We start from the raw sequence: 27,556 nt of genomic DNA, 5'->3' as shown, positions 1-27,556 counted from the left end.
GGCAACGCAGACGCTCGTTGATGCGCGCGAGCAGTGTGGGTGCAATAATTGAATAACATAGATTTCTAAATTGATTTTGCAATGCTCGTGCACGCCACGCGAGTGGTGTAGTCAGGGTAGGGTAAAGCTCTAAAATTCAAGCCCCTTGGGTGCTGCCATAGAGTTACATTAGAAGTGCCCATCCAAGAAGGCTCGAGGTCATTGGCAACACGTATGTGATCTGACGTAACTTTATCTAAAGTAGCTTTGATTGGACGTATCATGTCAACATCATACTTTCAAAATCTTAGCTAGCAGTCATCATTATGAATCAAGTCGACAATCTACTGGCAAATCCTAACTGCAAGCATTGCAAAGCAATCACTAGCCTGCTATTCAGTGGAGTGGCTGTGTGGTCCCAAGTCTGGGATTAAGGGTGTCCTTTCCAAACTTAAAATGATAAAACATTCAACATTGGCATGCTTCATTGACAGCATGGCCATAGTTTGTAAATCTCAATTGAGTTTAAATGCATTTGGCTAAGGTGTACATAAACTTCTGACTTCAACTGTACAGGCATGTAATACAAAGAGCTGTTTGTAGCTGGTTATAATAAAGCATAGGAAATTCACATGTGTATTGGCTTCGGTTTTGAGGCTTTAGCTGATATACATTATGGTTATTTGTTGGAAATATTTTATGCCACTTTTATCAACTTAAGTGACGCTGATCATTTCCACTTGTGTAACTTTGACAAAATGTTGTTGTATTTATAATGAAAAACCTCTAGGAGGTATTTGTTCGACAGGGGAGTTTTCACCTCAGCGAACAAATGCATCAATAAACATAGCCCTTTAAATAAATCACACACAAGGAGATTCAGTTCTTCTTTAAGACTCAGGGGTCCAACCAGCAACAGTTGGAGCAAAGCACCTTTCATGACAAAGAGGAAGTCAAATAAATGAGGTCACAGAGAGAAAACATGACACTATTCTTGATTTCAGATTCTATAAGAATCATAAAAAAGGACAAACTAATGCATTTAACATTTGCATAAAAACCAACATGCACGATGGGCTTCGTTTCGAAGATGTCTTGACTGGACAAACTTGAGGTTGACTATCTGCACCATACTTGTGATTGAAAATGTTCAAATTTAACCCCGTTTAAACTGACGAGCTACCCTGTTTCCCCATGAATTCCTTCATTTATTTTTAATGGGGATTACCGCTTTAGTTACAGTATAGGGGAACACACAACATCTTGCAACAGCAGCAGTCATGCATGCCAATGGACCAACAGTCACAGAATTTGCTGGAAAAAGAAGGCATGCCATTGGGAGTGACCAGCACTGTCTGACATGTAGTTTGGAGCACGCCCATCTCACGACACCATGCCACTACACTCTTCCAGCATGGCCATAGAAAAGAAAGGTGGGCTGGGGTCTTGTTGATTTTCTTAATCTGATAGATGCTCCTTCCTCTCCCACCTTTAATATTGTTTCTATGCCCTTAAACACCGAGCAACATGGGATTTCCAGAACAACCCAGGCACAAATTCACAACTGTCACGGTGAACAGGTAGAATAAAGACAAACAGGAATCACATTAATAACATACCATCCTGTCACAAGTTGGCTATGGATGGTACCTTGAGTAGGGGTATAACGGTTCACAGAACCTAGTTTTGGGGTCACGCTACGGTTCGGATTTGGTACAGCGGGAAAATGTCAACAGTTACTGTAGTTCATTTTTGTTTATTTAAGAAAATACAAAGTGTGGGTATCAGGAATACCCACACTTTGTATTTTCTTAAATGAAAACACATGATTACTCAACAACACTAAAATAAAGTGCAATATGCGTGTGAAATCAACATGTAAACATGGCTCAGACATTGTATAAGCCTATGCTATAAGGTTTTCTTACAAAGAGAAAAATATGTGCACTTGTGTGACTCTCATAAAGGGGGCATGTCTGTAGCGCGGTACTTTTCATTTCCCAGTTGAGGGTAATGTGAAGGGCTGTCACTTAAGTAGCTCTCCGTAGCCATCTGTAGTAAGCACAACACAGGGTGCATTGGCCTATTTATTGACAACTTCTGTTTCAGCTTGCTTATATAGAGTGGGTACTACCCATCTGCTGAAATGGGTGCGAGTGGGTGAAGTTCGTAACGTGGCTCAAGCACTTTCAGGAAGTGCTGAAACGCCTTATTCTTCTCAACCACCGAGAATGGGCGCGTTTCCATGGCAATAAACATACCTATCGCGCTTGTCATTTATTTATTTTGGCCCGGTCAGAATCAGCTGCGAAGGGCTGCTTGAATGCAGTGGGGAGACGAAGTTGCGTTGTTTTTTTGCGTTGCCGTCTTGTTCTGGTGGTAGGAATACTGGGGTGGATGTCGGCGTAACTGTGTCAACATGTTTGAGGTGTTGGCAGCTGCATAGGCTATTCTCTTTCAGCACTGGCAACATACTCTGTGTCCATCCCCGCAATAATCTTACTGGGAAGCCAAAATGTTCCCAAACTGGTGATGGAGAATCCTCCTGGTTTATCGATCCCACCACTCGCCATTGGACAGAACTATTTCCTAGCTGTGCCTCACAAAAAGGACAGTTAGAAATCCGTCAATTAAGATTCAAATTGTAATTACAACGTGCACATTCTATAGTCTCTAGTTGTTTTAACAGGATAGCCTGAAATGTTTTTTTTTTGTTGTTGCTCAGATTTACCCAAGAGGCATACAATGCAGTGTAGATGTAGCCTATAGGCCTAGTGAGATATCCACGTACAGTACCAGTCAAAAGTTTGAACACACCTACTCATTCCAGGATTTCTTGATTTTTACTATTTTCTACATTGTAGAATAAAAACTATGAAATAACAGATATGGAATCAAGTAGTAACCAAACAAGTGTTAAATCAAAATATTTGATATTCTAAGTAGCCACCCTTTGCCTTGATGACAGCTTTGCACATTCTTGGCATTCTCAACCACCTTCATGAGAAATGCTTTTTCAACAGTCTTGAAGGAGTTCCCACATATGCTGAGCACTTGGCTGCTTTTCCTTCACTCTGCGGTCCAACTAATCTGAAACCATCTCAATTGGGTTGAGGTCGGGTGACTGTGGAGGCCAAGTCATCTGATGCAGCATTCCATCACTCTCCTTCTTGGTCAAATAGCCCTTACACAGCCTGGAGGTGTGTTTTGGGTCATTGTCATGTTGAAAAATGAATGATAGTCCCACTAAGTGCAAACCGATGGGATGGCGTATCGCTGCAGAATGCTGTTGTAGCCATGCTGGTTAAGTGTGCCTTGAATTCTAAATAAATCACAGACGGTGTCACCAGCAAAGCACCCCCACACCATCACACCTTCTCCTCAATGCTTTACGGTGGGAACTACACATGCGATCATCCATTCACCTACTCTCCGCCTCAAAGACACATCGTTTGGAACCAAAAATCTTAAATTTGGACTCCTCAGACCAAAGGACAGATTTCCACATGGTCTAATGTGCAATGCTCGTGTTTCTTGGCCCAAGCAAGTCTCTTCTTATCATTGGTGTCCTTCAGTAGTGGTTTCTTTGCAGCAATTCAACCATGAAGGCCTGATTCACGCAGTCTCCTCTGAACAGTTGATGTTGAGATGTGTCTGTTACTTGAACTCTGAAGCATTTATTTGGGTAGCAATTTCTGCAGCAGCGGTAACTCTGGGTCTTCCTTTCCTGTGGCGGTCCTCATGAGAGCTGGTTTCATCATAGCGCTTGATGGTTTTTGCGACTTCAATTGAAGAAACTTTCAAAGTTGTCGTCATTTTCCGGATTGACTGACCTTCATGTCTTAAAGTAATGATGGACTGTCGTTTGTCTTCGCTTATTTGAGCTGTTCTTGCCATAATATGGACTTGGTCTTTTACCAAATAGGGCTATCTTCTGTATACCACCCCTACCTTGTCACAACACAACTGATTGGCTCAAACACATTAAGAAGGAAAGGAATTCCACAAATTAACTTAACTTCTTATGGCTTGAGGGCGCTATTTTCACGTCCGGATGAAAAGTGTGCCCAAAGTATACTCCATGCTATTCAGGCTCAGAAGCTAGGATATGCATATAATTGGTCGATTTGGATAGAAAACGTTCTGAAGTTTCTAAAACTGTTTGAATGATGTCTGTGAGTATAACAGAACGTATTTGGCAGGCGAAACCCCGAGGACAAACCATCCAGGAATTTCTTTTTTTTTTAGGTCACTCTCTCTTCCATGGGTTTTCATTGAGAATCTGGAATTCTAAGCGAGTTGCTTGTAGTTCCTATCGCTTCCACTGGATGTCAACAGTCTTTAGAAATTGGTTGATGTTTTTCCTTTGTGTAATGAAGAAGTAGCCCTGCTCAGAATGAGGCTTGAGGGAAGTGTACTTTTTGATAGAGGCGTGCGACCTGAAAGCACGCTCCACTTTGTTTTCCTCCGGTATTGAACACAGTTTATCCCGTCTTAAATTTTATCGATTATTTACGTTAAAAAATACCTAAAGTTGTATTAGGAAAGTTGTTTGCTGAAAATTGTCAAAGATTACAGGTAACTTAGAGATTTTGTAGTCATGTTGCGCAAGTTGGAACTGGTGTTTTTCTGGATCAAATGCGCCAAATAAATAGACATTTTGGATATATAAGGACCATTTGTGATATTTATGGGACATATTGGAGTGCCAACAGAAGAAGCTCGTCAAAGGTAAGGCATGAATTATATGTTATTTCTGAGTTTTGTGTCGCGCCTGGCGGGATGAAATATGATTTTCAGTGTTTGTTTGTTGGGGTGCTATCCTCAGATTATAGCGTAATTTGCTTTCGCCGTAAAGCCTTGTTGAAATCTGACACGGTGGCTAGAAATACAAGATGTTCAGCTTCAATTTGGTGTATTGCACTTGTGAATGTATTAAAGTTAAATATTTTTAATAATCTTTGAATTTGGCGCTCTGCCATTAACCTGTTAGGGCTAGGGGGCAGTATTGACACAGCCGGATAAAAAACGTACCCGATTTAATCTGGTTACTACTCCTGCCCAGTAACTAGAATATGCATATAATTATTGGCTTTGGATAGAAAACACCCTAAAGTTTCTAAAACTGTTTGAATGGTGTCTGTGAGTATAACAGAACTCAAATGGCAGGCCAAAACCTGAGAAGATTCCATGCAGGAAGTGGCCTGTTTGACAAGTTGTGTTTCATCTTGGCTCTTTTTATTGAAGACTGAGGATCTTTGCTCTAACGTGACACTTCCTACGGCTCCCATAGGCTCTCAGAGCCCGGGAAAAAGCTGAACGATATCGAGGCAGCCTCTGGCTGAAACACATTATCGCTTTTGGCAAGTGGCCGATCAGAGTACTATGGGCTTAGGCGCGTGCACGAGTCGACCCCGTGCTTTATTTCCTTTCGTCTGTTTACCTAAACGCAGATTCCCGGTCGGAATATTATCGCTTTTTTATGAGGAAAATTGCATAAAAATTGATTTTAAACAGCGGTTGACATGCTTCGAAGTACGGTAATGGAATATTTAGAATTTTTTTGTCGCGAATTGCGCCATGCTCGTCACCCTTATTTACCCTTTCGGATAGTGTCTTGAACGCACGAACAAAACGCCGCTGTTTGGATATAACTATGGATTATTTTGAACCAAACCAACATTTGTTATTGAAGTAGAAGTCCTGGGAGTGCATTCTGACGAAGACAGCAAAGGTAATAACATTTTTCTTATAGTAAATCTGACTTTGGTGAGTGCTAAACTTGCTGGGTGTCTAAATAGCTAGCCCTGTGATGCCGGGCTATCTACTGAGAATATTGCAAAATGTGCTTTCACCGAAAAGCTATTTTAAAATCGGACATATCGAGTGCATAGAGGAGTTCTGTATCTATAATTCTTAAAATAATTGTTATGCTTTTTGTGAACGTTTATCGTGAGTAATTTAGTAAATTCACCGGCAGTGTTCGGTGGGAATGCTAGTCACATGCTTTTCACATGCTAATGTAAAAAGCTGTTTTTTGATATAAATATGAACTTGATTGAACAAAACATGCATGTATTGTATAGCATAATGTCCTAGGGTTGTCATCTGATGAAGATCATCAAAGGTTAGTGCTGCATTTAGCTGTGGTTTGGGTTTATGTGACATTATATGCTAGCTTGAAAAATGGGTGTCTGATTATTTCTGGCTGGGTACTCTGCTGACATAATCTAACGTTTTGCTTTCGTTGTAAAGCCTTTTTGAAATCGGACAGTGTGGTTAGATTAACGAGTCTTGTCTTTAAAATGGTGTAAAATAGTCATATGTTTGAAAAATTGAAATTTTTGCATTTTTGAGGTTTTTGAATAACGCGCCACGGGATTACACTGGCTGTTACGTAGGTGGGACGATTTCGTCCCACATACCCTAGAGAGGTTAAACCGGATCCCGATCCCGTTAACGGGATTTCAGCCATAAGAAGTTAAGGCACACCTGTTAATTGAAATGCATTCCAGGTGACTACCGTAAATTCCGGACTATAAGCCGCAACTTTTTTCCCACGCTTTGAACTTGGCGGCTTAAAACCTGTTGGGGATAGGGGGCAGTATTTGCACGGCCAGATAAAAAAACGTACCCGATTTAATCTGGTTACTACTCCTGCCCAGTAACTAGAATATGCATATAATTGTTTGATTTGGATAGAAAACACCCTAAAGTTTCTAAAACTGTTTGAATGGTGTCTGAGTATAACAGAACTCATATGGCAGTCAAAACCCTGAGACAAATCCTGACAGGAAACTGAAATCTGATGTGTGGATATCGCTTCAAACATTTGCCATTGAAACACACAGGGGCTTATGAATCATTTAGCACTTCCTAAGGCTTCCACTAGATGTCCCCAGTCTTTACAAAGTGGTTTGAGTCTCCTACTATCAAAACTGACTGAAAGAGAGGCTGTGGAAAGTGGTCACAGGTGGAGGGCCATTTACCATTATGACGCGGCCGCCCATGGCTACCCTCCCCTTTCGAAAGACAATGCAAACGTCCCCATGGAATATTATTGAAGCTCTGGTTGAAAAAGGCCCTAAAGATTTATGTTATACAACGTTTGACATGTTTGAACGAACTTAAATATATATTTTTTGTACATTCGTGACGACAAGTCCTACTCAGCGCCGATGTAAAATGTTGTTTTTATATATAAATATGAACTTTATCGAACAAAAAATGCATGTATTGTGTAACATGATGTCCTAGGATTGTCATCTGATGAAGATTGTCAAAGGTTAGTGCTTCATTTAGCTGTGTTTTGGGTATTTGTGATGCATCTAGTTGCATTGAAAATGGCTGTGTGATTATTTCTGTCTGGGTTCTCTCCTAACATAATCTAATGTTTTGCTTTTGCTGTAAAGCCTTTTTGAAATCGGACAACGTGGTTCGATTCAGGAGAGGTGTATCTATAAAACGGTGTAAAATAGTCATATGTTTGAGAAATTTAAGTTATAGCATTTATGAGGTTTTGCATTTCACGCAACGCGATTCCACTGGCTGTTGATTAGGGTGGGACGCAAGCGTCTGGCCCAGACAGGTTAAACAATGACGTGGCTAATATATGGATTTTTCCCGCTTTCAAATTTGTGGGTCCTGACAGCGTGGAGCATTGTCAAAAAATCCACTATCATCAACGGGTTTCGAAACGCTGGACTGCTGCGTGTTGAAGAGGGCTCAGTGGGGGATTTGCCTCCGGATGAAAGTGATGAGAGCGACAATGAAAACGATCCAATATCGGATGAAGCAATTCTGAGGCTATTCAACTCCGACACCGAAGGAGATGGTTTCAGTGCACAGGAGGAGGAAGATAGTGACCAATGACTTTCTTGGTAGGCTACTGTTTACTGCAATTTTTTTTTTTTTTTTTTTTACAAGCCGTGTTTCGTTAAAGCCTGTGTAAAGTTCATTTGTTTCAATTTACCGGTAGGCACCTGCGGCTTATAGACATGTGCGGCTTATTTATGTTCAAAATAATAATTTAAAAAAAATTCAGTGGGTGTGCCTTATATTCAGGTGCGCTTAATAGTCCGGAAATTACGGTACCTCATGAATCTGGTTGAGAGGGATGCCAAGAGTGTGCAAAGCTGTCATCAAGGCAAAGAGTTGCTACTTTGAAGAATCTAAAATATATACTTTGATTTGTTTAACACATTTTTGGATACTAATGATCCCATGTATGTTATTTCATAGTTTGGATTTCTTCAGTATTATTCTACAATTTAGAAAATAGTAAAAATAAAGAAAAATCCTGGAATGAGTAGGTGGCCATAAGTTTGACTGGTACAGTAAAATTGTTTATGTTTTAATCTGGGTTCACAGTGCGGACTGAACAGAGGTCCCCCATACCGAACGAGTCGGTATGAATACGTTCACCATTACACCCTTACTTTTGAGATGTGTCTTTTAATCTGCGAGATGTCATCAACTTTAAAGTGTCCTTTGAGGAGGGATAGAAAGACTGAGACTTCGGAGAACATTCTGTATGACCCTCCTCCTTTCCCTACTACAATTCTTCAACCATCACCTACGGTCTTTCCACCAAGCTCTCCTCTCGCTCTCTCCATCTCTCCTCAGACGCACACATCCACAATCACCTCATCCGGAACTCCTTCGTCTCCAGGCTCTTTCCCCATCTCCTCCAGCTTGACCTTCTCCACTTCCTTGTCTCTCCTGATTGGCTCACCCCGACCACTAGAACCCTGCTGGCCGGAGCCTCCCTCTGTGGAGTAGACCCCAGAGTCCCCGCTGCCTTCACTGCCCTGGCGGCTATGCCTGCTGCTGTCATGCTGCAGCCCTGAGGGGGGAGCTGTGAAGGGAGGAGGGATGTGGATCTCTGGCAGCACCACCTCAGCGTACACGCTCAGATTATCACAGCACAGCTCCGACTCAGGAGTGAAGAGAATGGGCATTTCAGAGCCGAGGGACGAATCACAGAGGTACTGGTGGTGGGGGGAGAAAGAGGGAGCAGCATACGATTACTCAATTTATCCAAACCCCCCCAAGACACACACCCACCCACAGACACCTAGATATTACTCTTGTTTACATGCTAGCCACTGTGAGGCCTGCTGCTACTCGCTGTTTATTATACATGTATAGTCACTTTACCCCTACCTACATGTACAATTTACCTTGACTAACCTGTATCCCCGCACATTGACTCGGTACCGATACCCCCTGTATATAGCTTCGTTATTGTTATTGTGTTACTTTATTTTATTTAGTCAGTTTTGTTTAACTCTATTTTCTTAAAACTGCATTGTTGGTTAAGGGCTTGTAAGTAAGCATTTCACGGTAAGGTCTACACTTGTTGTATTCGGCGCATGTGACAAATACAATTTCATAGGATGTGTGTGCTCGTTAGCCCATGTACAGCCTACCTCCTGGATGTATGCAGGCAGCTGGATGGTGGGGTAGAAGGTGTGTTTGAGGACTCTGTAGAACCTAAAGAAGGTGTAGGCCAGCAGCACCAGCAGGAAACATGCTACCAGGGAGACCAGGAAGTACAGGAAGATCTGCCACCTCTGGGTGTCACCTGTGGATGAAGACAATCACACATAAGTGTCCTTCACACTACATTACAGTGCCCTCATTAGTATGTAAATACTCATGTAAAAAAAAAAATAGATACAAAAAAAATACAGTATACTTACTCACACAGATACAGGTAGGTTACACACACACACACACACACACACACACACACACACACACACACACACACACACACACACGTCATGCTATTTCGAAACCAATCTCAAAGTCTTTACCTTCTGTCTGCATGCACTGGGGTTCTGTGTAGCCGCTTGTCTTGTTGTAGTAGTCGTAGCGAGACTGAACCCTGACACAGTACCACGTCCAGGCCTCCAGCTCAGGCAGCGTCACCAGGTTGTTGCTAGAGTTCACCAAATTAGGTTTCAGACCCTGTTCAAACAATAAAAACATGTTAAAAGAGGTTTTTGCAAAATGAAATAAGATAGGGCTGTGTTTCCCAAACCTCTCTGGAGTACCTCGAGCCATTCCACTTACTTGATGTAATGCAGTACTAGCACAGTTGATTCCACTGGTGAACTGATCACCAAGCCCTTCTTCACATGAACCATCTGTGCTAGTACTGGATTATATCAAGTAAGTGGAATGGCTGCAGAAGAGCAGATACTATTGATGTTGAAGCCCTGGGGGAGTTACAGAGAATATGTAATAAGAGCTTTGCATTCAATCTGATGCGCATTTGAATGCCCTGTCCGATATCGGACAGAATAAAAACCCTGAAGGTGGCCAAAACCTGAAACGTGTTGGCTTTACTTTTTACAATAAATACGCTTTTTTTATATTCAACCCTTCACACTCGTGGGGATTGTCCTACGTGGATAGGGCTAAATTGAAATCTTACAGAAGAAATATGAAAAGTATATGCATAACCATGAGTACACAACAGTACACCTGACAAGACTGAATCCTAACATTACACTTGATATATTTTTATTTCTTCATATACATTTTTCTTTTTACCCCCTTTTTCCTCCCCAATTTCGTGATATCCAATTGCGATCTTGTCTCATCGCTGCAACTCCCCAACGGGCTCGGGAGAGGCGAAGGTCGAGTCATGCGTCCTCCGAAACATGACCCGCCAAACCGCGCTTCTAAACACCCACTGCACCAATGTGTCGGAGGAAACACCGTTCAACTGATGACCGAAGTCAGCCTGCAAGCGCCCAGCCCGCCACAAGGAGTCGCTATAACGTCGAGGAGCCAAGTAAAGCCCCCCCGGCCAAACCCTCCCCTAACCCGGACCACGCTGGGCCAATATTCCTGGAAAATGTGAGGTAGGTGCAACATAAGACAAACAAATTACAAGGGTTTGAGTGAGAGGTCCAACTGGTGTTTCCAAGTGGCCACACACCTCAAGTGCACAGTCCCTTACATAGGATGCCACTACAGTAACAGGTCGATAGCAACAATTGATAACCTGATGTACCTTTTCAGACAGTAGAATTCTGCTCCAGCATAGAATATTTGGTATTGTTTACCTGAAAACAATAAATGTTGCCGATTGATGTGCTGTTGTTTTTATCGTAGGGTAGATTTCTTATTTTCCTACAAAATGTATATTTTATGAACTTCAAAGAACTTTTCTTACGCCTCGACCACACCAACAGCATCATTGCATTTTGGTACACCAGAAGTACATTCATTTCCAATGGAACACTGCGTTTGCCTCGCAGCATTGAGTTGCAGAGGCAGTTGCAGTGCGTTCTGTGTGGTGCATACGTTGGATTTATCGAACATACGCGTCAAACTATGTGTAGACGGCTTGACAGAAATGGTAGCAGAAGGTGAATGTTGAACTTTTGTTGCACACATATCCAGATGATGCTGATGATCATTTGATTGACAGTTCTGGTTGCCTAGAAATGGATGTTAGTCCCGGCATTCCTTAACAGACAAGTTAAATGCCTGTTCAGTGGCGCTTCGAAACTACCTCCAGAAAAGGTTTTGTTGCGGCATTTAAAAAGCCGTAATGTACCCTTTCAGACAAACATACATGCCGTAGTGCTTTCAAGGAGCCACATTCCATACGTCTGAAAGGGGCATTATTGTGTTGTGTTACATAGAAAACCTACATAGAAACCCTGCATAGAAAACCAGAGTTGGAACACAGGTGTGTTCTTTTTAAGGTTTTGGTTTAGAGTGTTACATGTTGTGGCTTCTGGTGTGTGGGGTTTTATAGCAGTCACAGGGTTACTGAGGGGAGGCCCAGGTGCCTTAAGGGACCATAGAAAAGGGAAGTGTGAGCTGGAGAAACAAAGATATTTTTAAAACTTCTCTCTGAGCATTTCTAGTTGTTCCAGAAAAATAATCAATCTGTCCTAGTTTCAGCTAGAAACCAAAAAAAGTAAACATTTACATTTTTGTCATTTAGAAGAAGTGACTTAGTACATCCATTTTAAGGTAGCTAGGTGAGCCACCACATATCACAGACAGTACATTTTCCACCAATAAAGTAGCTGTCAGTGCTAGTAAAGAAAAGACAGTACCCGAGGGTCATCGGACAGGCTCCAGTACAGGATGTGGTAGGACAGGGAGAGGATGTGTTCCTTCATGGAGCCCTGGGTGCTGGTCAGGGGGTCAGAGATGGTCACGTCCAGCAGGTTCCCCACAGGAGCCAGCTCCACCCTGGACGGTGGGCCCAAAGCAGCTAGACAGGGGGAAGAACAGAAAAATAAGAAGCATAAATAAACTCTCAGTAGTCATCAAGTCAGAATCCAGCCGAGCCAACTCCAGAGAACGATTATTGGTGATCGATAGCGGTCTTCCTGTGCTAGTTGTGTGTTAGGGTGTCTACGTACAGTACCAGTCAAAAGTTTGGACACACCTACTCATTCAAATCAAACTTTGTCACATGTACCGAATACAACAAGTGTAGACCTTACTGTGAAATGCTTACTTACAAGCCCTTAAAAAAAAGTAACAAGTCAATGAGCGGGGATACAGGTTAGTAGAGGTAATTTGTACATGTAGGTAGGGGTAAAGTGACTATGCATAGATAAAATAGTGAGTAGCAATGGGGGGGGTGTAAATAGTCCGGGTGGCCATTTGATTAATTGTTCAGCAGTCTTATGGCTTGGGGGTAGAAGCTGTTAATTAGTCCAGGCTCCAGTACCGCTTGCCGTGTTGTAGCAGAGAGAACTGTCTATGACTTGGGTGACTGGAGTCTGACAATTTTTGGGGCTTTCCTCTGACACTGCCTAGTATATAGGTCCTGGATGGCAGGAAGCTTGGCCCCAGTGACGTACTGGGCCATATGTACTACCCTCTGTAGCGCCTTACGGTCAGATGCTAAACAGTTGCCATACAAGATGGTGATGCAACCGGTCAGGATGCTCTCGATGGTGCAGCTGTAGAACTTTTTGAGGATCTGAGGACCCATGCAAAATCTTTTCAGTCTCCTGAGGGGGAAAGGTTGTTGTTGTGCCCTCTTCACGATTGTCTTGGTGTTTTTGGACCATGATAGTTCGTTGGTGATGTGGACTCCAAGGAACTTGAAACTCTCGGCCCGCTCCACTACAGTCCCGTCGATGTTAATAGGGGCCTGTTCGGCCCGCTTTTTCTTGTAGTCAACGATCAGCTCCTTTGGTCTTGCTCACATTGAGGGAGAGGTTGTTATCCTGGCACCACACTGCCAGGTCTCTGACCTCCTCCCTATAGGCCGTCATCGTTGTTGGTAATCAGACCTACCACTGTAGTGTCGTCAGCAAACCTAATGGTGGTGTTGGGAGTCGTGGGTGAACGGAGTACAGGAGGGGACTAAGCACGCACCCCTGAGAGGCCCCAGTGTTGAGGATCAGCGTGGCAGATGTGTTGTTGCCTACCCTTACCACCTGGGGGCGGCCCGTCAGGAAGTCCAGGATCCAGTTGCAGAGAGAGGTGTTTAGTTCCAGGGTCCTTAGCTTAGTGATGTGCTTTATGGACACTATGGTGTTGAACGCTGAGCTGTAGTCATTCTCACATAGCGGTTTCTTTTGTCCAGGTGGGAAAGGGCAGTGTAGAGTGCGATTGACATCGTGTCATCTGTGGATCTGTTGGGGCGGTATGCGAATTGGAGTTGGTCTAGGGCAGTGGTTCCCAAACTTTTTATAGTCCTGTACCCCTTCAAATATTCAACCTCCAGCAGCGTACCTCCTCCAGCACCAGGGTCAGCGCACTTGCCATTATTGTAAGCCCCACCCCCCCCCCCCCACACACACACACACACACTATACGACACATTTATTAAACATAAGAATGAGTGAGAGTTTGTGTCACAACCTGGCTCGTGGGACAACGAGCTCTTATAGGACCAGGGCACATATAATAATCAATAATTTTGCTCTTTATTTAACCATCTTGCATATAAAACCTTATTTGTTCATCGAAAATTGTGAATAACTCACCACAGGTTAATGAGAAGGGTATGCTTGAAAGGATGCACCTAACTCTGCAATGTTGAGTTATATTGTTTTAAATCATTTTCCACACAGTCTGTGCCTGTATTTAGTTTTCATGCAAGTGAAGGCCGAGAATCCACTCCCACATAGGTACGTGGTTGCAAAGGGCATCAGTGTCTTAACAGTGCGATTTGCCAAGGAAGGATACTCTGAGTGCAGCCCAATCCAGAAATCTGGCAGTGGCTTCTGATTAAATTTAATTTCCACAGAGCCGCTTGTTGCAATTTCAATGAGGCTCTCTTGTTCAGATAATGGTAAGTGGACTGGAAGCATGAAAGGGATAATGAATCCAGTTGTTTGTGTCATCTGTTTCGGGAAAGTACCTGCGTAATTGCGCAACAAACTCAGGTGCTTTGCTATATCACATTTAACATTGTCCGTAAGCTTGAGTTCATTTGCCCACAAAAAAAAAAAATCATACAATGATGGAAAGACCTGTGTGTTGTCCTTGTTAATGCAAACAGAGAAGAGCTCCAACTTCTTAATTATAGGCTAAATTTTGTCCCGCACATTGAATATAGTTGCGGAGAGTCCCTGTAATCCTAGATTCAGATCATTCAGGCGAGAAAAAACATCACCCAGATAGGCCAGTCGAGTGAGAAACTCATGCAAGCGGTCAGACAAGTGAAAATTATGGTCAGCAAAAAAAACTACGATTTTTTCTCAATTAAAAAAAAAACGTGTCAACACTTTGCCCCATGATAACCAGCACACTTCTGTATGTTGTAAAAGCGTTACATGGTTGCTGCCCATATCATTGCATAGTGCAGAAAATACATGAGAGTTCAGGGACCTTGCTTTAACAAAGTTAACCATTTTTCACTGTAGTGTCCGAAACGTCTTTCAAGCTGTCAGGCATTCCCTTCGCAGCAAGAGCCTCTCGGTGGATGCTACAGTGTACCCAAGTGGCGTCGGGACCAACAGCTTGCACGGGCGTTAACCACTCAACTACGTCTCCCTGTCATGGCTTTTGCACCACAATTACAGATATCAACATGAGCCGCAGCTACGTTTGGCTACATATGGACCGTTAATGGAATTCCCGCGAGAGATTAACAGTTAATGTGATTGGATGTTAATTATTTGACTAGGCTACCCTTATTTGACATAGTGTTATTTCGCTGAACACTAGATGGTTTCATTTTATTTTTGGCAGTGAAATGAGCCTACTCAGGCGAGAGAAAACAAAACCTCACCCAAATGTATAGCCCCGTTGGAAATTATAAATGGACCGTTTTAAAATGTGAAAAAAAAAAATAAATCAACACACTTTTTTTTAAACGTGAATCACAGTTTTATTAGGCGTACCCCCGACGGCATTTTGTTTGAGAATACCTGGTCTAGTGTATCCGGGATGATGCTGCTGATGTGAGCACTTCATGGCTACTGACGTGAGTGCTACGGGGCGGTAATCATTTTAGGCAGGTCTGCTTGAAACATTTCGGTTTACAGACTCAGTCAGGGAGAGGTTGAAAATGTCAGTGAAGACACTTTCCAGTTGGTCCGCGCATGATTTGAGTACACGTCCTGGTAATCCGTCCGGCCCCGTGGCTTTGTGAATGTTGACCTGCTTAAAAGGTCTTGCTCACATCGGCTACCGAGAGCGTTATCACACAGTCGGCCGTAACAACTGGTGAGCTCATGCATGCTTCAGTGTTACTTGCCTCGAAGCGAGCATGAAAGGCATTTACGTCACTGGGCAGCTCGCGGCTGGATTTCCCTTTGTACTCTGTAATAGTTTTCAAGCCCTGCCACATCCGATGAGCGTCAAAGCCGGTGTAGTAAGATTCAATCTTAATCCTGTATTGACACTTTGCCTGTTTAAATGGTTCGACTGAGGGTGTAGCGGGATTTCTTATAAGCGTCCGGATTAGTGTCCCACTCCATGTAAGCGGCAGCTCTAGCCTTTAGCTCGATGCGGATGTTGCCTGTAGTCCATGGCTTCTGGTTGGGATATGTATGTACGGTAACTGTGGGGATGACGTCGTCAATGCACTTATTGATGAAGCCGATGACGGAGGTGGTATACTCCTCAATGCCATTGGATGAATCCTGGAACATATTCCAGACATTTGAGAAACAGATGTTTCACAAGTCCTCAACTGGCAGCTTCATTAAAGACTACCCGCAAAATACCAGTCTCAATGTCAACAGTGAAGAGGCAACTCCGGGATGCTGGCCTTCTAGGCAGAGTTCCTCTGTCCAGTGTTATTTTGCCCATCTTAATCTTTTCTTTTTATTGGCCAGTTTGAGATATGTATTTTTCTTTGCAACTCTGCCTAGAAGGCCAGCATCCCGGAGTCGCCTCTTCACTGTTGACGTTGAGACTGGTGTTTTGCGGGTACTATTTTATGAAGCTGCCAGTTAACCTGTTAGGGCTAGGGGGCAGCATTTGCACGTCTGGGTAAAAAAAATGTACCCGATTTAATCTGGTTACTAATCCTACCCAGTAACTAGAATATGCATATACTTATTATATATGGATAGAAAACACTCTAAAGTTTCTAAAACTGTTTGAATGGTGTCTGTGAGTATAACAGAACTCATTTGGCAGGCAAAACCCTGAGACATTTTCTGACAGGAAGTGGATACCTGATGTGTTGTATTACCTTTAAACCTATCCCATTGAAAAGCACAGGGGCTGAGGAATATTTTGGCACTTCCTATTGCTTCCACTAGATGTCACCAGCCTTTACAAAGTGTTTTGAGTCTTCTGGAGGGAGATCTGACCGAACAAGAGCCATGGAACGATGATGTCCCATTAGACACCTGGCGCGCGAGTTCATGTTGGGTACCCTCGTTCCAATACGTTATAAAAGAGTATGCATTCGTCCACCTTGAATATTATTCATGTTCTGGTTAAAAAAGGCCCTAATGATTTATGCTATACAACGTTTGACATGTTTGAACGAACGTAAATATATTTTTTCCCCTCGTTCATGACGAGAAGTCCGGCTGGCTTAGATCATGTGCTAACAAGACGGAGATTTTTGGACATAAATGATTAGCTTTTTTGAACAAAACTACATTCGTTATGGACCTGTGATACCTGGAAGTGACATCTGATGAAGAGAATCAAAGGTAATGGATTATTTACATAGTATTTTCGATTTTAGATCTCCCCAACATGACGTCTAGTCTGTATCGCAACGCGTATTTTTCTGGGCGCAGTGCTCAGATTATTGCAAAGTGTGATTTCCCAGTAAGGTTATTTTTAAATCTGGCAAGTTGATTGCGTTCAAGAGATGTAAATCTATAATTCTTTAAATGACAATATAATATTTTACCAATGTTTTCTAATTTTAATTATTTAATTTGTGACGCTGACTTGACTGCCGGTTATTGGAGGGAAACGATTTCCTCAACATCAATGCCATAGTAAAACGCTGTTTTTGGATATAAATATGAACTTGATAGAACTAAAAATGCATGCATTGTCTAACATAATGTCCTAGGAGTGTCATCTGATGGAGATTGTAAAAGGTTAGTGCATCATTTTAGCTGGTTTTATGGTTTTGGTGACCCTGTCTTTGACTTGACAAAACATTACACACAACTCTTGTAAATGTACTGTCCTAACATACTCTAAATTTATGCTTTCGCCGTAAAACCTTTTTGAAATCGTAAAACGTGGTTAGATTAAGGAGATGTTTATCTTTCAAAGGGTGTAAAATAGTTGTATGTTTGAAAAATTTGAATTTTGACATTTATTTGGATTCAGATTTGCCGCTCTTGAAATGCACCTGCTGTTGATGGAGTGCACCACGGGTGGCACGCTAGCGTCCCACCTAGCCCATAGAGGTTAAGGACTTGTGAGGGGTCCGTTTCTCAAACTAGACACTAATGTACTTGTCCTCTTGCTCAGTTGTGCACCGGGGCCTCCCACCCCTCTTTCTATTCTGGTGAGTGTCAGTTTGCTCTGTTCTGTGAAGGGAGTAGTACACAGCATTGCACGAGATCTACAGTTTCTTGAAAATGTATCGCATGGAATAGCCTTCTCAGAACAAGAATAGACTGACGAGTTTCAGAAGAAAGTTTTGTTTCTGGCCATTTTGAGCCTGTAATCAAACCCACAAATGCTGATGCTCCAGATACTCAACTAGTCTAAAGAAGGCCAGTTTTATTACTTCTTTAAATCAGAACAACAGTTTTAAGCTGTGCTAACAATTGCAAAAGGGTTTTCTAATGATCAATTAGCCTTTTAAAATTATAAACTTGGATTAGCTAACACAACGTCCCATTGGAACACAGGAGTGATGGTTGCTGATAATGGGCCTCTGTATACCTATGTAGATATTCCATTAAAAATCTGCCGTTTCCAGCTACAAAAGTCATTTACAAAATGAACAATGTCTACACTGTATTACTGATCAATTTGATGTTATTTTAATGGACACATTTTTTTTGCTTTTCTTTCAAAAACAAGGACATTTCTAAGTGACCCCAAACTTTTGAACGGTAGTGTATGTGGGAACTGATTCAAGACTGTTGAAAAGCATTCCAGGTGAAGCTGGTTGAGAGAATGGCAAGAGTGTGCAAAGGGTGGTTACTTTGAAGAATCTGAAATATATTTTGATTTGCTTAACACTTTTTTGGTTACTACATGATACCATGTGTTATTTCATAGTTTTGATGTCGTCACTATTATTCTACAATGTAGAAAAGAGTAAAAATAAAAGAAAAATCCTAGAATGAGTAGGTGTCCAAACTTTTGACTGATAATGTATGTTGGTGTGTGGTTGTGCTCAGATACGTAACTGCCTTTTTGCAACTGTGTTTATTATTTTGTTATCTTCTCAAATTTACAGCTCTTTAGTTTGTTTTTAAATCGGTGCCAAAGTCAGGCTTCCCCATTTCCTCTCTCTCACCGTCTTTATCGGGGCAGAAGTCTTTAAGGACCCAGTCTGAGTTCAGTCCGTCTGCACTGGCTCGGACCCTGAGCACATACATGCCCAGGTAGTGCAGATCAGAGCCTGTGAAGTTACAGTGGGTATGTATGGTCCTCTCACATACACGGCTCCAGTTCTTCTTCTTCCTCTTCAACGCATACTTCCTATCGGGGAGAGAGAGGGTCACTGATTTACATTTTAGTCCTTTAGCAGACATTGCTCTGGATAAGAGTAATTAGGGTTAACCGCCTAGCTCAAGGGCACAGACAGATTTTTCACCTAGTCGACTCTGGGATTCTAACCAGCAACCTTTTGGTTACTGGCCCAATGTGCTCAACTGCTAGGCTACCTGCTACTGATGAGAGGCAGTCTTGGCCAAATACCAGATCATGATACTCATATTGTACCGCAAGAAAAATTAGACCAGCCACAGTTTGGGTGTACTGTAGCATGTGAGATGTATTATAATGTGACATTGTAGGGGTGGAGGATGTGTCCTAGAGTGTGATACTGTGTGTGTGTGTGTGTGTGTGTGTGTGTGTGTGTGGTGACTTACCCCATGTACTCTGCAGTGAAGGTAACAGTGTTGCCTGTGGTCATCTGGTCCCGGTCCCAGTCCCATGTTAGTAGGTACTCTGTGTTCAAGGTGATCAGAGTCAGGTTCTGAGGTACAGGCAGCTCTGCAAGCACTGAAACACACAAAGGAAGACAGGGTTATTAAAGGGTCTTGGCATATGTCTTGCAGAGCTTCTCTAGGGTAGGGGGCAGTATTTTGAACGTCAGGATGAAAGGCGTGCCCAAATTAAACTGCCTGCTACTCAGGCTCAGAAGGTGGGATATGCATATTATTAGTAGATTTGGATGGAAAACACTCTGAAGTTTCTAAAACTGTTTGAATGATGTCTGAGTATAACACAACTCATATGGCAGGCAAAAACCTGAGAAAAATCCAACCAGGAAGTGGGAAATCTGAGGGTTGTAGTTTTTTCAAGTGATTGCCTACACAGTGACTTAGGGTTCGTTTTGCACTTCCTAAGGCTTCCACTACATGTCAGTCTTTAGAACGTTGTTACAGACTTTTACTGTGAATATTGAGCGAACGAGAGGGCCTGGAGTCAGATGAGTGAGGAAATGACATGAGCTCAGAGGTGCGCGCTCACATGAGTGTGAGCTGTGTTCCTTTTCTTTTCTGAAGACATTGGAATTGTATGGTTGGAATATTACTGAAGATTTATGTTAAAAACATGCTAAAGATTGATGCTATACATCGTTTGACATATTTCTACGAATGTAAATATAACTTTTTTTGACTTTTTGTCGTGACATTTTTGCACGCTTCCTGCATTTGGAGTAGTGGACTGAACGCGCGAACAAAAGGGAGGTATTTGGACATAAATTATGGACTTTATCGAACAAAACAAACATTTATTGTGGACCTGGGATTCCTGGAAGTGCATTCTGATGAAGATCAAAGGTAAGTGAATATTTATAATATTATTTCTGAGTCTTATTGCCTGCACAAAATGGCGGGTTTGGTTTCGTGTCTGAACGCTGTACTCAGATTATTGCAAAGTGTGCTTTCGCTGTAAAGTTTTTTTGAAATCTGACACAGCGATTGCATTAAGGAGAGGTGTATCTATAATTCTTTGAATAACAGTTTAATATTTTATCAACGTTTATGATGAGTATTTCTGTAAATTGATGTGCTCATTCACCGGAAGTTTTGGGAGGCAAAACATTTCTGAACATTACACGCCAATGTAAAATTATTATTTTTTTTTATATATATAAATATGAACTTTATCGAGCAAAACATACATGTATTGTGTAACATGAAGTCCTATGAGTGCCATCTGATGAAGATCATCAAAGGTTAGTGATTCATTTTAGCTGTATTTCTGGTTTTTGTGACGCCTCTCCTTGCTTGGAAAATGGCTGTGTGGTTTTTCTTGTCAAGGTGATGTGCTAACATAATCTAATGCTATGATTTCGCCGTAAAGCCTTTTTGAAATCGGACAATGTGGTTGGATTAACGAGAATCTTATCTTTAAAATGGGATATAATAGTTGTATGTTTGAGAAATTTGAATTATGAGATTTTGTGTTTTGAATTTGGCGCCCTGCTATTTCACTGGCTGTTGAATAGTGTGTCCCACATACCCAAGAGAGCTTAGGACTGATTTCATTATTCACGATTGTCCTCATTTGGTATGGTATGCTATAGGATGTGAATTGGGGTCACTTCCATGTAAAAGGATCCATGAGCACCAACATGTGAAGTTCATAGGAGAATATCAAATTGGGTGCCAAACGAAAGCAAAGAGATTATATTTTTGGGATGACAGGATCGATACATTTTACATCTTACAAATTTGGCACAAGTACACCTTTGATTTCTGGTCAAACAGATTTTAGAAAACATCTTCCAGAAAAATTGTGAAAGGTATTAGAAATATACTGCTCAAAAAAATAAAGGGAACACTTAAACAACACATCCTAGATCTGAATGAAAGAAATAATCTTATTAAATACTTTTTTCTTTACATAGTTGAATGTGTTGACAACAAAATCACACAAAAATAATCAATGGAAATCCAATTTATCAACCCATGGAGGTCTGGATTTGGAGTCACACTCAAAATTAAAGTGGAAAACCACACTACAGGCTGATCCAACTTTGATGTAATGTCCTTAAAGCAAGTCAAAATGAGGCTCAGTAGTGTGTGTGGCCTCCACGTGCCTGTATGACCTCCCTACAACGCCTGGGCATGCTCCTGATGAGGTGGCGGATGGTCTCCTGAGGGATCTCCTCCCAGACCTGGACTAAAGCATCCGCCAACTCCTGGACAGTCTGTGGTGCAACGTGGCGTTGGTGGATGGAGCGAGACATGATGTCCCAGATGTGCTCAATTGGATTCAGGTCTGGGGAACGGGCAGGCCAGTCCATAGCATCAATGCCTTCCTCTTGCAGGAACTGCTGACACACTCCAGCCACATGAGGTCTAGCATTGTCTTGCATTAGGAGGAACCCAGGGCCAACCGCACCAGCATATGGTCTCACAAGGGGTCTGAGGATCTCATCTTGGTACCTAATGGCAGTCAGGCTACCTCTGGCGAGCACATGGAGGGCTGTGCGGCCCCCCAAAGAAATGCCACCCCACACCATGACTGACCCACCGCCAAACCGGTCATGCTGGAGGAAGTTGCAGGCAGCAGAACGTTCTCCACGGCGTCTCCAGACTCTGTCACGTCTGTCACATGCTCAGTGTGAAGCTGCTTTCATCTGTGAAGAGCACAGGGCACCAGTGGCGAATTTGCCAATCTTGGTGTTCTCTGGCAAATGCCAAACGTCCTGCACGGTGTTGGGCTGTAAGCACAACCCCCACCTGTGGACGTCGGGCCCTCATACCACCCTCATGGAGTCTGTTTCTGACCGTTTGAGCAGACACATGCACATTTGTGGCCTGCTGGAGGTCATTTTGCAGGGCTCTGGCAGTGCTTCTCCTTGCACAAAGGCGGAGGTAGCGGTCCTGCTGCTGGGTTGTTGCCCTCCTACGGCCTCCTCCACGTCTCCTGATGTACTGGCCTGTCTCCTGGTAGCGCCTACATGCTCTGGACACTACGCTGACAGACACAGCAAACCTTCTTGCCACAGCTCGCATTGATGTGCCATCCTGGATGAGCTGCACTACCTGAGCCACTTGTGTGGGTTGTAGACTCCGTCTCATGCTACCACTAGAGTGAAAGCACCGCCAGCATTCAAAAGTGACCAAAACATCAGCCAGGAAGCATAGGAACTGAGTAGTGGTCTGTGGTCCCCACCTGCAGAACCACTCCTTTATTGGGGTTGTCTTGCTAATTGCCTATCATTTCCACCTGTTGTCTATTCCATTTGCACAACAGCATGTGAAATGTATTGTCAGTCAGTGTTGCTTCCTAAGTGAACAGTTTGATTTCACAGAAGTGTGATTGACTTGGAGTTACATTGTGTTGTTTAAGTGTTCCCTTTATTTTTTTGAGCAGTGTACATCAAAACAGACCCCTGCCAACTAATAACCACATTTAGCATTTGGATAAATTATTTGCCTTCTGTAAGTTTAAGAAACATTGCCTTGTAAACCCACATCACACATATTCTCCAATTTCTCTCCCTCATGAGGTAGTATAATTAAAGTTCACAGAAGTAACAAGGTAGACCTACCAATTATTGTTTTTACTTAAATACATTTTTGTTTATGAATTATTAAGTGATTAAAACTCATAATTCTGTTACCAAACAATTACAACACATCCATTATGTATTTAACTGACTGCAATAGGAAGACAGTAGTCACAAACTACGGTTGGGTCACCTGCTACTGTCCTCCCTTCCACTGGCATACAGTTATGTTCAGCTCATAGTGTCTCCTGCTACTGTCCTCCCTTCCACTGGTATACAGTTATGTTCAGCTCATAGTGTCTCCTGCTACTGTCCTCCCTTCCACTGGTATACAGTTATGTTCAGCTCATAGTGTCTCCTGCTACTGTCCTCCCTTCCACTGGTATACAGTTATGTTCAGCTCATAGTGTCTCCTGCTACTGTCCTCCCTTCCACTGGTATACAGTTATGTTCAGCTCATAGTGTCTCCTGCTACTGTCCTCCCTTCCACTGGTATACAGTTATGTTCAGCTCATAGTGTCTCCTGCTACTGTCCTCCCTTCCACTGGCATACAGTTATGTTCAGCTCATAGTGTCTCCTGCTACTGTCCTCCCTTCCACTGGTATACAGTTATGTTCAGCTCATAGTGTCTCCTGCTACTGTCCTCCCTTCCACTGGTATACAGTTATGTTCAGCTCATAGTGTCTCCTGCTACTGTCCTCCCTTCCACTGGCATACAGTTATGTTCAGCTCATAGTGTCTCCTGCTACTGTCCTCCCTTCCACTGGTATACAGTTATGTTCAGCTCATAGTGTCTCCTGCTACTGTCCTCCCTTCCACTGGTATACAGTTATGTTCAGCTCATAGTGTCTCCTGCTACTGTCCTCCCTTCCACTGGTATACAGTTATGTTCAGCTCATAGTGTCTCCTGCTACTGTCCTCCCTTCCACTGGTATACAGTTATGTTCAGCTCATAGTGTCTCCTGCTACTGTCCTCCCTTCCACTGGTATACAGTTATGTTCAGCTCATAGTGTCTCCTGCTACTGTCCTCCCTTCCACTGGCATACAGTTATGTTCAGCTCATAGTGTCTCCTGCTACTGTCCTCCCTTCCACTGGCATACAGTTATGTTCAGCTCATAGTGTCTCCTGCTACTGTCCTCCCTTCCACTGGCATACAGTTATGTTCAGCTCATAGTGTCTCCTGCTACTGTCCTCCCTTCCACTGACATACAGTTATGTTCATCCTCAATGTTTTATTTCTCTTTGTCACATGGTCAAAGCAAGAGTGTGAAAACAGTCTGGACAACCCCTCCCTCTCTCTGTCACCTCTCCCAGCTCTTACTGACACCTACCCATGAGCCCCCTCTTTCTATTTACTGTAACCAGCATCCACACCCCCTGAGCACAGACCAACATCAGACGTCGAAAAGTAGTTCAAATTTGGTCAGTCCGCCATGGCCCTGATTTAAATGTACACAGATGTCGTTTTTTGGGCCGTACACTGCCTTGATTCCAACATCTACAGACATTGGTTTTTGGTCCGGTCCAGACTGGCCATGATTTGGGCCAAACATATACGTCCATGATTAGTGACCGGACCAAATCACAGACATCTATGGTTTTACAAATTTGGACAGCACAGCAAAGTAGAGTACAATACTAGGGATTCAAATTTCGATCGATTTTGCTGCCGACTAACCGACCCTCACTAACCGGTCAACAAACGGTTCCATTTTTTCCAAACAGTAAAATGACGTGACCAACAGAAAACACTACGTATGCATATATGGAATGGCCGTTTTTCATTAAGAGCTTCGTGGTAACATAGCAAGCCTATTATATCGTCTTACAGTTCAAAAGGCTATAGATCATTATTGAACATGTAACTCCTGTAATGAAGCAACTAATAAAACAATAAAACAATTCAAACATTTGCCAAAATGCAATTCACAGGGAAAAACAGTTCTAAACTGAACAATGTGAGCGGTTCCATGTGACAAATATGAAAATCTCCATTAGAAACCTTTTCACCACTTCCGAACTAGTCAGATAAAGTTCTGCTCCCATTCATTTTCAACAGGGGTAAGCGGAGCAATGCGCAGGGGATTGTGGGAAGGTGAGTGGTGAGAACCCTGCTAGTGGAGTTCTAGCTCTGCTCTACTTTATGCAAATTGCACGTGGCCACCACTGTCGTTAACCAATCAGGTAAGGAGCAAATATTTGATTGAAAATCATCCGTTCATGAAACACAGTTCTGCCTGTCATTAGTGCCGGGCAAATAAAAACAAAGTATGATGGAGGACAGCAAATCAATCATTGCTGTGTCTGGTTTTCCAACTCTATATGAGGTCGCTTTGCTAGAATACAGAGACAAAATCAGAAGGCCAATGGCATGGAGGAGGATTGCAGAGATTTTTGATGATGAAGAGAAATTTACACAACAATGTTTGCTTGTGCTGCGACAGTAGTGATGTGCAGTATTGCGAAAGATTTGTTATTTCTGAACAACTCTTTTTTTCCCTCAGTGACTTGTTCATTTTAGTCATTCGTTTGACTTGCTGGCTGCCAGCAATTCATTCTCAGTCAGTAAAAATAGCCGAAACTTCCCATCACTACAAGCTAGCTATGAACCACAATCAACCTAAACCTCAAAACTGTGACAAAGCTACCATTTGTGAATGTGCTGACTAAATTAAATTGTGAAATTCACCCACCAAAGGATAGAAGTCGCCAGTAACACACACTATTACATTGTAAACGAAACATGAATTTCCCATGTAACATGCTACCAATTGGATTATGGTGATGGGTTCTAAACTTTGAATATTATGAATTCATAGTTATGCTAGAGAAATGAGGGGTGCCATATTCTAGGGTTTACACCAGAAGTTAATGGTTATCTGTAGGAGGAATGTATATGGTGTATGCAATTAAGCTTGGAATGTACTGAGTGCAGGGAAGACGATCACATGTGGCAGGCACTGATATGGGTAGAGAGCTGTGGATTAGTGATGAAGGGGGTCGAGGTCAGGTCATGTCACATTAGGGGAGAAGAAACAGTTTATTGCCAATATCACTTAACAAATGGTATCTTAACATTATGATTCTCATATATTACAGCTTATGGCTCTTTCATTATACCTGTGTCGTGACATTTATGATTTTACATTTTTAGTCATTTAGCAGACGCTCTTATCCAGAGCGATTTACAGTAGTGAATGCATACATTTCATACATTTTTTTTCTCCGTACTGGTCCCCCGTGGGAATCGAACCCACAACCCTGGCGTTGCAAACACCATGCTCTACCAACTGAGCCACACGGGACCTGATTATAGCTCACTTCCTGTAAAACACATAGGGCTACATATAAAATGCACATGAATGTGTACTTTGGGTAAAGGCAATAGTGGCTTTGACTTGCAAACATTGTTGTGCAGATCTCTCTTCACCCATCACCAATGTCTGCAATCCTCTATGACCTTCTTGGTTGTCTCTGTATTGTAAAAATCATGTTCAGCAAATTTAAAAAAAATGTAGAATTACAACGCTCCCCAAACCTATTTTCCTTTTTGACATTTTTTTTTATTAGCCTAATAATTGCCAACTCCTTATTTTGATTAACATTACTGTACCTACAATACAAGAGTTTAATTTGTACTAAACAATTTCATGTCACAAAAATAATGTAGGAAATATTTCTGGTTTATGGGTTAGCCGCATATACATTATCTACTGGTATCATTTTAAATTGAGAACATACAGTGCCTTCGCAAAGTATTCAGACACCTTGACTTTTTACACATTTTGTTACGTTATAGCCTTATTGTAAAAGGGATTAAAAAAAAATCCTCAGCAATCTACACACAATACCCCATAATGACAAAGCAAAAACCTATTTTTTTTAAATAAATTTGCTAAAATGTATAACAGAAAAAAACGTATTTACATAAGTATTCAGACCCTTTGCTATGAGACTCAAAATTGAGCTCAGGTGCATCCTGTTTCCATTGATCATCCTTGAGATGTTTCTACAACTTGGGAGTCCATCTGTGGTAAATTCAATTGATTGGACACGACCTGTGCCCCCTGTATATAGCCTCGCTACTGTGATTTTACTGCTGCTCTTAAATTATTTGTTATTTTTTACTTATCACTTATTTTCACATCCGGATGAAAACTGTGCCCAAAGTAAACTGCCTGTTACTCAGGCCCAGAAGCTAGGATATGCATATAATTGGTAGATTGGGATAGAAAACACTCTAAAGTTTCTAAAACTGTTAAAATAATGTCTGTGAGTATAACAAAACTGATATGGCAGGTAAATTTTATTTGTCACATGCGCCGAAACCAACAATGCAGTTAACTGTTGTATAAGGGCTTATAAGTAAGCATTTCACTGTAAGGTCTACACCTGTTGTATTCGGCGCATGTGACAAATAAAATTTGATTTGGAAAGGTACACACCGGTCTATATAAAAAGGTCCCAGATTTGACAGTGCATGTCAGA

The 27,556-nt window shown here is 42.2% G+C and overlaps 1 protein-coding gene across 2 annotated transcripts in view; it reads right to left on the bottom strand.

Moving 5' to 3' along the window:
- The window catches only part of LOC106581895 (interferon alpha/beta receptor 1a), a 46,990-nt gene that overhangs the window by 9,970 nt on the left and 9,464 nt on the right, over nt 1-27,556 (bottom strand). The window contains exons 2-7 of one of the 2 annotated variants that reach the window (XM_014164331.2): nt 19,464-19,596; nt 18,887-19,071; nt 12,069-12,229; nt 9,801-9,954; nt 9,411-9,565; nt 8,625-8,969 (exon numbers count right to left, since the gene is read on the bottom strand). In XM_014164331.2, coding sequence (XP_014019806.2) covers nt 8,625-8,969; nt 9,411-9,565; nt 9,801-9,954; nt 12,069-12,229; nt 18,887-19,071; nt 19,464-19,596 — 1,133 coding nt within the window. Of the gene's footprint in view, nt 1-8,624; nt 8,970-9,410; nt 9,566-9,800; nt 9,955-12,068; nt 12,230-18,886; nt 19,072-19,463; nt 19,597-27,556 lie in introns of those variants that run through there. The other variant, XM_014164333.2, reaches the window with a different exon arrangement.

This window comes from Salmo salar, chromosome ssa21, assembly GCF_905237065.1.
Source record: "Salmo salar chromosome ssa21, Ssal_v3.1, whole genome shotgun sequence".
NCBI lineage: Eukaryota > Metazoa > Chordata > Actinopteri > Salmoniformes > Salmonidae > Salmo > Salmo salar.
The sequence above is the reverse complement of the archived record's forward strand: the minus strand, read 5'-3'. Positions and strand labels throughout refer to the sequence as shown.